The sequence below is a fragment of the Carassius auratus genome, chromosome 28 (assembly GCF_003368295.1).
Source record: "Carassius auratus strain Wakin chromosome 28, ASM336829v1, whole genome shotgun sequence".
NCBI lineage: Eukaryota > Metazoa > Chordata > Actinopteri > Cypriniformes > Cyprinidae > Carassius > Carassius auratus.
Genome location: NC_039270.1, coordinates 8101321 through 8114009, shown reverse-complemented (window position 1 = coordinate 8114009; position 12689 = coordinate 8101321). Strand labels below are relative to the sequence as shown.

The following is a 12689-nucleotide window of genomic DNA, read 5'->3' as shown; positions in this document are numbered from 1 at the left end:
AAGCTTTAAAATGCAATAACGTTACTTTAAGGCCCGCGTTTATAGCATCTATTGCCTATTGACTTTTAATATCAGGGATTATGTTAGACGCTCTGCAAAAATAAAGGACAAAAGGGCACACAAGTTAGGGGTCATAAATCCCCACGCTCTCCATTTGTTGAGAAAAAGAGATTTATATATATATATATATATATATATATATATATAGTGGCCAGCATCTGTTGGATGTGATTTGAGAGCGGTGGCTCTTAGGACAGCAGCTGGACAACCCATTGACTCCCTGACTCTAATGGACTTTAACATTTAATACAAGAATAGTCCTAAATGGTTTGCTTTGTTAAAGCTGACTGACAATGGTACGACATCTGGATTATGAAGTATTATTGCAATGTTTTTACATGGATGAAACTGATCCTTTTACAACACCACACCTTTTTTTTCTCTGTGTGCAAAACAGTTTAATTCCTTGTGTGCGAATTACACAGTGTAAAAATATAAAAATAATAACATCCTTTGGAAATGTTTTTCAGTACATCATGAAATGTGTTAAAAGGTAGAATGAAGAGTGGAGAATGGAGTCAGTCTGAGGTTTTTACATTTTAATAAATGATTTACAAAGACAAGCATTTTGTGTTCCAATGAATCATTAACATTTTTTTAAATTAAATTTTATTTTTTATATCTAATTAAATGTTAATGTAACGTCCTTAGGCAATTGCACCATAGCTGATTTTTTATTAATTGAAAACAGTAATAATTTAATGTATAGTTTACAGAGGAAAATTTATTTACTGATTAGCTTTTTTTTCCTGCCATCAACAACAACATTTCCTGTCAATCAATTCTGTGTTATGAACGTTGCCAGAAAAAAAAAAAAAAAAAATCATATTAAAGCTAAATCTCTCAGATGTAGTTTTAACGAGACTTAGAGCATCTGTGGAAAGCGAAATAGTGGTTAAACATGTTTTTGAAATAGTATGTTTTTGAAAAAGTATGTTTACCTGCACAAATATTGTTTGTAAGGCCAATTCATAATGCATAAATAAACATGAATGTTTGTAGTCGTAGAAGTAAAACATACTATACATAAACAGATATAGTGTACCTATGCACCACTGCACATGTGCACAAAATATTTAAATCCAAAATATAGTCGTATTCAAATGTTTACATGCTTAGATATTTCCTGTTGATCAGATCAAGCTCAAACAGATCAATAAAGGTGTTTACATGAAATCTGATTGAGCCACAATCCGATTACTAAAGGATTATTTGGGTGCATGTATGCGTAGTTAATGTTTACTTCTTTATTGTTTTGACTTCTTTCTGAGGTGCTTTAAGCCTTGATTATATGGTTCAGCCGTGCTTAAAGTCCCCCATCCCCTGTGATTGACACCCGATTGTGTTTTCTTTCATCCAGGCAGTAGGCGACTGAGATGGGCGTTCATCTAGGCTGTCTCAGCGACACACTGTGGCTGCCTTTGCTGCTGCTGCTGTCTGTCCTCTGTGCCCCCCGCTGCCAGTGCCGCCCGTTCGGGATGGTCGAGCCCACCGTGAATGTGGCGGTGGTGTTCAGCGGCTCCGCCTACCAGATGGAGATCAAGGGGCGACTGAGCCGGGAGAACTTCTTGGACCTGCCGCTGGAGGTGAACCCCATCACTGTGCTGGTGAACAACACCAACCCGCGCACCCTACTGACGCGCATCTGCGACACGCTGGCTGCTAACAGGGTGCACGGGGTGGTCTTTGAAGATAACATTGGGTCCGAGGCCGTGGCGCAGATCCTAGACTTCATCTCAACGCAGACGGCCGTGCCCATAGTGGGCATCAGCGGGGGATCTGCCGTTGTCCTGCCTCACAAGGTCAGAGTCCAGCACCGTGCCAGTTTCTGAGGTTGCTTGACCTGGATAGTTAAACTCTGATTTCTGGGTGTTCATGCTGGGATAAGATTCCCTCAGGGTTCTTTCATGGTTCGCAACAAAGATTCGTAAGGGATAATGTTTGCTGAGCAGCACAAATAAACCATGACAAGGTCATCCAGACCCTGATGTGAAATGCAGAGTTCCTGAATAACCCTGAAGGGGGTTCTTTTTGGCTGACTGTACATTATCTGGCTAATTACGCGGTTACCTACCAAGTAAATAAATAAATCACCACAAAATATTGATTTGAGATGAAATAATATTATTTGAGAAGAAATAGAGTACGGAGTACTACAAGAAAAATGAACTAGCAAAGCTTTGTATTGAACTAGGGACAACGGTCTAATATACAGTTTAATGGTAATCATACAACAACATTTGACCTTAGAATGTAGAGAATGAACAATTAGAATCAGGTATTCAAAATAGTATTCATTATGTCTTACAAAAGGACTTTTGAGTTATTTGAAATTTCATTCTTTCTTGTTTTGTTACTTTTTGCATTCCTACAACTCAAAAAGAGCATAGTGCTAGCAATGTCATGGGTTCGATTCCCATGGAATGCATCAACTTCTAAAATGCATGAACACAATGCAAGTCACTAAAATGTTTGTGAAATGCAAACTTTCATCTAGTTCTGTTTCCCAAACTGTGCTCCACTTGTCCCATCAACATAAGTAGCATTCCTACAGTTTGAACAGAACAGCATGGAGCTGAAAACGGCAAGGTTATGTGTTCAAATCCCAATAAATGCTTGCATGATTAATGTAAGTTGCTTAAAAACAGTAAATGTACTTTTCTGAAACTGTGGTATTTTTGTGTCTTCAAAATGAGTAGCCTTCCTGTAGCTCAAACAGAAGAGCATGGTTCTAACAACAGCAAGGTCATGGGTTTAATTCCCATGGAAAGCATGCACTTTAAAAATGAACACCTTAGTGTAAGTAACTAAAAACCATTTGTAAAATGCACAAATGCACTTTTGGGTCTGAAACTACTGTCTGTTTGTTTCATCAATGGGTAGTATTCCTGTTGGTCAAACAGAAGTGTGTGATGCTCATAATGCCAAGGTCATGGGTTTGATTGTGTAAAGGTTATGTAATGAGTACTGCTGTGATAAAAGTGTTTTTACCATATTATTGAAACACTGTTGCACACCCGATAAAAACACATTCATGCCAACTAAACAGACTAACCTCTTGATGTAAAACAGATTTGTGTCCAAACCAAAAGCTCTAGTGTGAAAGCAGTATTATTTGGAGTAGCTGGTTGATTTAATTGGCCATTATGAATTTTCCTATTCCATAAAAAGCTATTTAAGTGGGGCTTTGTTAATACAATACTTGTATGACTGAGCAGTATGAGTCCCTGCTGAAAAGTAATGAAAAAGTCAAATTAGGCACAAGCAGCAGGCTCTCAATGCTGAAATATCTTGGGATACAGCATTGTTCATGTTCATTTCCAGAAACCCTTGTATTTTAGCACAGCACTGGGGGAATTGTCTCTAATTAGAGAATCATCATTCATCATGTTATCATTATTTACAAGCTCTATTGATTTTCCCAGTCTGAATATAGTTGGCCATTGGGTTAATTTCCCAAAGTTTTGCTGTGCAGTAAAAAACATTAATGTTAATTTACTTCATATATTATACATGATGCTTTGGAGGGGATGAATATGAAAATGATAATTCCACAATGATAGACCATTTTTTGCAGTTTTTTTTTTCTTATTAAGTTTCTTATTAATTTTAGACTAGACGAATTGGAAATTTAGATTTTTACTCAACCTTTGCAATTTTTACATTTTCAATATCAATATCAATAAAATTGCTGTGCACATGTACTAAGTAAACTTTTGTACACATAACTTTTACAAACTTAAAGTAATTTTCTAGCAGAAAGTCTAATCTAGGTGGTATTACCTGAGTTATTTGTGAAAGAGCCTGGGAATGGATGGATCATTAGAGAACTATTGAACATGGACAGTGTAAACGAAGACCACTCTTTCTCTAGATGTGCGTCACTGTGTTGGTCAGCCACTGAAGTGAAACAGAGATCAGCTGACCTTTACTTCAGTTCAGAATAGAGCTGCGAGGGACAATAGATGATCCCTGTCTGTTTTATTGCTTCTATGCAAATCACCATGAACAATGACACACAGCACATTCCAAGAATAAATACAGAAATATAATGTTTATTCAGGGCACAGTAAAATGGACTGCTGACGTCTAGAGCTGAGACGGCTGCTTTGTGAGTAGCAGTATTTCAGCATCTGACTGTATTTATATTCCAAACACTCGCTGCAATAGAGCAGTTAACTCCTTTTTCTAATGCTAAATCCATATATCTGCATGGCGATGAAAATCTTTATTGCTAAGAGGCTGCAGCACGGCTAGTGGAAGAATATTGCAGGTTCAACTTTCAATAAATCTGTCACTGCATTTTTAACCAGACTAAAAATGTTTTACATATTACATAACGTTCTTTACGATAGATTTGGAAATGCAATGCAAATAGAATATATATATATATATATATATATATATATATATATATATATATATATATATATATATATATATATATGTGTTTCATACACTGAACATAGCTGTCATTTTTGACGGTTCATTGCCAGTTTCCAAAAGTTTTTTGTGTGTGTCTGTACCTTTAAGACATCTGTACACAAAAGTTGATTCCTATCATTATTGGCTTGCATCTTCTTAAGAGTCACTGCTTCAAATGAATCCGATTCAGAAATGTAGTTTGCGTTCATTTGTTACAGAAGTTTAGGTCATATTTAGTAGTCTGTAATGAGTAAGTGGCAGGCTCTCCACTAATACAAGGTTCCAAAACAAAATAATCACATTTAAAAACATAAAACTCAGGATACAATCAAACAAAATCAATGGCTAGACTGAAAGCACTCAAAACTGCAGGACAAATTCACAATTACTTTAAGACATATTTCCTTTAATCAGTGGTTGATTAACAGAAATGAGAACATATGTAACCATAATAATCTAAAATACTGCTGTGAAAGTGTGGCCAGCTTAGGCAGAGATAAATACAAATGTACTACTTTCCCTAGGGCTTTTTTTTTTTTAAACAAAAACAAAGATGCTGGTATCGATTAACTGATAGGAATCGTTCCAGGCAAGTCAGACGAGTTCTTTCACCTTCATCCATTTCCTGTTTATTAGACATCTACTCCAGGAATAAGACACGGAAGGATATTAGTCCGGAAACTAATTTTGATCTGAGAGTTTTGTGCAACACTTAAAAAATTACAAATGGGACTTTTCACAGCAATGCCATTGAAGAACTATTTTTGGTTCCCCAAAGAACCTTTCTCTCTTTTTAAGTGTGAAGAAAAATTTAAAAATCCACAGAAACTTTTTTCACTATAAAGGATCTTTTGTACAGTGGAGATTCAAAGGCTCAATCAATGCTGATAAAAACCTTTATTTTTATGTATTTAAGTATGCATTATTCTGCACCCCTCTTACTGAGCCAAACATGATCATGTGGCCATTTCGGTCATCTGTTACCTTGAAAAACAAAGGCAAAAATCTTTAGATATTCATGGCCATGCCTTTGAGCCTACACAACAACCAAAATCCAATGTAGTCAAAAACATTTTTTTTTTATTGTTGTCCTTGCGAGCCGTGTACAGAATCTAATCTTGTAGGAAGCGAGCGTTCATACTTCAAGCGTACGATGAGAATGAAATCATTGTGTGTTTCCTCTCAGCAGTCAATCATGGATCAATGTGGCGCTCGTGCTGCCTTCAGACACCGGGAGATCCGGCAGACGCCGTTAACTGTTTTCAGGCATAAGGAAATAGAAAGGCAAATGAACTCCTCCTTTGCCAATGTACCTTTATGATTTGTTCATAAGTTGTATTGGTTCACTGAGTTTCAGTGATATTTGCTTTGCCTAGAAGCTCCTCGGAGACACCGAGCGAGAGATTTGCTTTATCTGGCCGTGTGCAGAGCCACAGTGGACACAGTGGACTCTCTATCTATCACACACATGGAGAGACACACACAGAGAAGTTTCCTTTGGAGATAAAACGCACATAAGCGGCTAAGCTTTTATATTTCTCGTTCGACTGGACCAGAACACCTATAGTGGAGTAATGAGCAGAGATATCAAGAGAAAACCAAAGAGAAAGGAATATTTGTAAGAGTAGCCAACAATACATTGTATGGGTCAAAATTATAGAGTTTTCTTTTATGCCAAAAATCATTAGGATATTAAGTAGAGATCATGTTCCATAAAGACATTTAGTACATTTTGTATTGTAAATATATAAAACCCTTTATTTAAAATTACAAAAAAAAAATAATAATTTTGATTAAACTTCTCAATATTTTGATATGTTTGGACCCGAATATTCCAGATTTTCAAATAGTTGTATCTCAGCCAAATATTGTCCTAAAAATCCATACATCACGCCTATTTATTCAGCGTTCAGATGATCTATAAATCTCAATTTCATGCTGGTTTTGTGGTTCCTGGGTCACATATGTTCTCATTTGTTAACATTAGTTTATGCTTTAGTTAACATAAACCATGAGCAATACAACTTTACAGCATTTACTAACCTTACAATCGTTCATTGTTTGTTCACAGTAAACGTTTATTCAAAAAAGTATTAGTAGATGTAGAAATGACCATTGAATAAGATTAATAAAGGCTGTAAGTACTGTAGTTCATCTTATCAAAATTAATAAACAAATAAATCATTAGTCTTACTGGGGCTAATATATTGAATGTATCCTAAATATGCACAAAGAAATCATTTTTGACAAATGAATAATATTAGTAATAATAATTAAAAAGTAGTAATAATATATTTATATTTCTTAACTTTTTTTTTGGATTTTTATAGTTTTACATTAAATATCTGGTTCTATAACAAGAATTAAATAATAAAAAGAAGAAAAAAGAAAATCGAAACAGTTTTTTCCTGTTCTTTTTCCGATTATATAGCCACGTGTAAAACATTAGGAATTTCTGTTTGGAAATCTTCCAGAATGACATCAGTAGAATGACAGAAGGAATGAGTTTCTGAAGGGATTTGAGTGCTGTTGAATACCAGAGATGCTCTGCGTGGCTCTAGGATGTTGTGGGTGCTTGCCAGGGCACTGCTGTGTAGTTGCTAACATGGTTGTAGCTCATTATTATGTGTTTTATGTGTCTGTTCAATGTCTCGTCAGTATTCCAGTCTGCAGATACGGCTTAGGTACCTCCTTCAGTGCAAGTCTATTTTTTGCTGCTTTCATAATCCAGCAGATGGAAATTGTAAGTTTGAAGTCTGAGAAACACAACAGCACACCTCGTCTCAACAATCCACGTGATGTCTGTGCTGAATTACCTCCGTAGCATGCAGAATTATTGTTCTCCCTGTAGAGACAGGCACTGGCATGTTTACAGATAATGTGGATAAAATAACATTTAATGTTTGTTGGGTAGTGACATATACAAACTGTGTTAACACATGAATATGGTGCATGATCTGTTGGTGAACTGAACACTGTCTGTAATCTTTGAGGGTGGTCATCCTTCCAAAGCTTTGCGTTTAGATGCAGCTCGTGATTTCAGCAAAAAGGGGAGGAGACAGTATTTTAAATTAAAATGCATGCTCAGACTCTTAGCCAATTACGCTGCATATGGATGAGAGAGAGACAGAAAGATTACTTTTAAGATGACATAAACTTGACATAATCTCCACTGGGAATGCATTATTATCATTATGTAATAGACTACAGTCTGTTCTCCATTCAGAGGCGTTCCACGTTAGAGTGATTTGGCACATTACGTTTTTTTCTCAGTTGGTAAATAGTCTTTTGGTGAAGAGATAAATTAGTGTATATATTTTTGAACATACAATGATCTGAGTACACCTATTACAGCATCCAGCACCAAAGTCCATGAGTGTTCAAGACTCACTTCTTGTGTGGATCAGCTGCCAATATATATAAAAACAGCAGTATTATGAAATATTATTACAAGTAAAAATAACTGTTTTCTATTTGAATGCATTTAAATGTGATTTATTCCTGCGATGTGCAGCTGTATTTTCAGCATCATTACTGCAGTCTTCAGTGTCATACTGATTTGCATTTATTGTGATTTTGAAATCAGTTGTGCTGTGTTCTGCACACTGTCAACTTTCCATAAAGTACATGTTTGGCAAATTACAAAAGCAATATACACTGTAAAATATTATTAATAATCATAATAATAAACGTAATTTTTTTTATAGCGCTGGTTGGCCTTTAAAACTAGAATCTCAAAGCGCTACACAGGAATAAGACCCAATAGAAGATGTAGAAACAATGCATTAATAAAACCGGAATATAGACAAAATACCAAATAAAAACAAACCATGAAAATTTCCACAGGTAGAAAAAATAAAAAGATTATAAAATAATCAGGTTATTAAGATTTTCTTATTGTAGTCTTCAATTGTAACAATTAATAGCAATTTTTGTGTTTTTTCTAAACCATTTTTTTTTCAGATTAAAAGGCAGATTTATTATTTAAATTTGTAAATGTTTTCTATCCAATTTTTTTTCTCTCACACAACTAGTTCTTGATACATGACCAAATGTCGTCATACCTTCAATAATCAGGCAAGTTAATTCAAACAAGATGCAAATAATTAGTTTCGGAAGCTACATATATTAAAAACAATTATATAAATACAAATCTATCAGAATCAATAGCATTAAACACTCTACTGACAGATTGTTTCTTTCTTCTTATCTCTGAAATGAGATGCTGCTGATAAGAATCTTAATTAAGGTGACTCATTAAGCTTAATTAAAGTCTTCATTATTCAAGGTGAACACAAAAAAAACTGAAGGACGCAGTGGTTTCAAACAAATTCTTATATGATAAATATTGAGGTTGGGAACTCAATAGTTTGTAATGGGACCAGATTATAAATACCTAACCCATTATATTGCTCTAACCAATTTTTGGTGTCGCACCTTGTACTTTTTTAAATGCAATGGTCGTTCAATGACACAAGCGTTCAAGCACTGTGATTTTTAGAGCAGTTAAAGGGGTCAGCGAACAGGTGGAATAAACGGCAACGTCTCCCGTTCCCAGCCTAATGAACAGGCTTAGCCTACTTTCCCAATGCTTTTGTCTGAAGGACATCACTGTGTTATGCTGAAAGTCTCTCTCAGGAAGCGGTTCAATATGAAATCCCCTTCTGCTAGCAGTTGGCCTTCATCTACTAGATAAAAACTGGGTCCAGTTTAGATTCAGTCCCTGTATACTCTTTCTAAAATGATAAATGTTGTTTAAAATACACCTAAGATCTGCTGTTTCTCTGAGATGTTTGCAATCTTTCTCTTGGGAATAAACCTTTTAGAACCAAATATCATGTCCATGCAGTCAGATCTTTGACTGTAGACTTTTCTTAGATGATAGAAGTAAACGTGATCTTTGGACTGCAATATAGTTGCCTTTATGTTCTTCAAATGCTTGTAATTTGACCTTATAATTCTCCCCGGGTCCATGGGAACTGTACATTTGGATGAAACCAATCTTTGGGGAACTGATATTACAGTATGTTTTAAAATGATAAAATTGTTATGCATGGATGATTAAATATGCAACTGCCAAGTAAAAACACATTTCACCTGAATAATAGTGAAGAATGTGATTATGGGCTATAAGCAATTACTTTTTAATTGCTATATAAATATTTTATTGTAACCTCATTCGCAGAGTGTGCTTTATTTGTGCCACATTAAGCACAATTAAAGAGCATTTATAAAACAATTAGTTATGGTTCTATAATTAAATTGGATGATCTGTATTCAGAGATATTTTGAACAGGCAATATAAAGAAAACACATGTGACAGAATATCATTTGATTTCTTTATTAATTCACCAAGTTATGGTGTTATTTACTTATGATGACAACCATGATTATTCTTATATTAATATACAATTATAGTTAATAAAATATTCATATTTAGTAGTTAACATGCTTTAGTTATATGTAATAATTATTTTATTTAAATATTTAAAGTTAATAATAACAACAATGACAACAGGTAAAATACTATTATTTATAATATAAGTAGTAGTAGTATTATCTATAATTATATATATTATACAGTTTGTTTTATATTTTGCATACTAAAATAAAGTTACATTTATATGAAGCTATAATTTATAATAATTATAAGTAATGTTGTTATTTATTTAGATGATAATGACAGTGATACTACAAATAAATGCTACAAAATATATTTAATTTGTATGCTATAGTAATAAATAATAGTTATCATATTTAAATATTTAACATACATTTATAATATTAACATGAATGACAATAATAATAGCAACAACAATAATTGTCATTATTCATATTAGTAGTAGGAGGAGGAGTATTACTTATAATTATAAAATCTTTGATATTTTATAAATTAAAATAATTTGTTATATAATAACATAATATATTATAACATACAATATTAATATATAATAATATGACTATATAATAATTCATAATTTTTATATTTAAAATGTTTATTTTGAACAGTCTATGTGTAATACACCTATTACTGAATATTTTTTAGATTCTATATTAATGCATCAAGTTATGCTGTTTATTCAGTTGATGATGAATATATTATTTGTATTTATATAAAATTATAGTCAATATAATATTACTATTAAGTAGTTAATATGCTGTACTTTTATAAGTTACTATACTTTAAATAAATGTATAACATTAATAATAAAAATTCTTATTGGATATTATAGTAGTATAAAATATTTTCATATTTCATAATTTATAATAATTTAATATATAAAGTAATAATTATAATAATAAAAATAATAGTTAACATTCAAATTTGTACACACATACAGTATATAGCTTTGGCAAGCATATACACACAAAAAGCTATATATTTGAATGCAATCATATTTCAGTTACACACAATGAATGTTTTTGGTTTTAAGAGCTAGAAGCAATATGGAGAAATGAGGTCAAGCTCTCACTTTGCTGTCTTTCTCACAGGGTGTTGGTTCTTCCTTCCTTCAGCTGGGCTCTTCCGTCCAGCAGCAGATTGCCGGGATGTTCAAGATGATGGAGGAGTACAACTGGGACAGTTTTGTGGTGGTGACCAGCCTGTACCCTGGCTATGACACCTATGTGGACTACATCCGCTCCTATATCGATACGTCTTACTTCCTCTGGGAGATGCAGGACATCTTGACATTTGACATGTTGGCCGATGGCTTGAACGACCTCCGTGCCCGCCGGTTACTTCAGCAGATCGACGCGCAGGTGCTGCTGGTGTACTGCTCGCACGACGAGGCCCAGTACCTCTTCACCATGGCCAGGGAAGTGGGTTTGGTGGGTCCGGGGTATATCTGGTTTATCCCCAGCCTTGCAGTGGGAAACCCCAATATGCCTCCCCCAGACAGCTTCCCCATTGGATTGATCAGCATTATCACCGATCGCTGGAAGATGAGCTTGAGAAACAGGGTCAGGGATGGTGTAGCCATCGTGGTGAAAGGAGTGGAGAGCTTCCGCAAACAGAGAGGGTTTATTCCTGACGGACACATGGACTGTCTGAGTCCAGAGCGGCCATCCACCAATGACACTCTCTTCAGGTGGGTTCTCACAGTTATTATTTTAGTGCCACTAGTGGTGGAGATATTACCCTTATAGTGAGTTCAACTAAAAAATACAATTCAGTCATCATGATCTCAATCTCGTGCTGTTCCAAACCTGCATGACTTTCTTTGTCCTTTGAAATGTGGAAGAAGATATTCGGAGGAATCTTGGTAACCAGGTTTCAGTTGCAGTGTATTTATTACTTTTTTGCCCGTACATTGTTTGGTTACCAACATTATTCTAAATATCTTCTTTTATGTGCTTGCGTAAGAAATAAATGCATACAGGTTTGGAACAACATGAGGAAGAGTAAATTATGACTATATATATATGTATATGAATCAATATAATATACAGAATGGATATTTTTATACTTGCTGGAGTTTACATTTAACAGTGTTATTACATTGTAAGTGTTTTTGAAGATTAGCTTTAATGTGAGCTTTGCAAGATGGCTGAGGTAATCTACATGTAAAAAAAGAGGATACGTTAACAAATAATGGATACCAACAAACTAAAAACATTTAATATTGTCAGATAATTAATATGGTAAAGATATATTGTGCATCCCTATTAAAAACAACTGCTGAAGCTTTGTCTTTATTATAACAGAGTCATTTTCTGTAGTGCAAGGGGTTGTGGCCAATATACTAAAAGTCTATCGGAAATAGGTAACACAAATTAAGTAATAATACTTAAAGTCCATCAGAAATTAAATGAATTTCAAATGGACTTTGATTTGGGATGCACTAATCCTAATACCGCTTACTGTTTAGTTTGGACACAATTTGGATACAGCCATGGTATGAGGGATTTTGGACAACAGATGGAAGATATTAGGGAAATCCACATGTACAAATGTGCTCTGTTATGAAATCTATGATAAGGTTACAAGAAAACTCCCAAGAACCTTTGGATTTACCTGACCCAACAGGATCACCTAAGCAAAATTAAGGTGAACGGATATTAAGTGACAGGAAAGTTTGAACTTCTGCCAGCATTTTTCTGTAGCAGGGCCAAAATCCAGGGTGCTCACTTTGCAGCACATTGGCCAGTCTGTGCCATCCGGATTTAGATATAGGGATCAGAGCGAAGATATAACTTGTGAT

At 34.5% G+C, this 12689-nt stretch overlaps 1 protein-coding gene across 1 annotated transcript in view; it reads left to right on the top strand.

Annotated features, from left to right (window-relative positions):
• LOC113046667 (glutamate receptor ionotropic, NMDA 2C-like) overlaps nt 1-12689 on the top strand; it is a 64455-nt gene that overhangs the window by 22221 nt on the left and 29545 nt on the right. Inside the window, exons 2-3 of the mRNA XM_026207549.1 lie at nt 1421-1862; nt 10978-11576. Coding sequence (XP_026063334.1) covers nt 1437-1862; nt 10978-11576 — 1025 coding nt within the window. The 5' untranslated portion in view covers nt 1421-1436. The remainder of the gene's footprint in view (nt 1-1420; nt 1863-10977; nt 11577-12689) is intronic.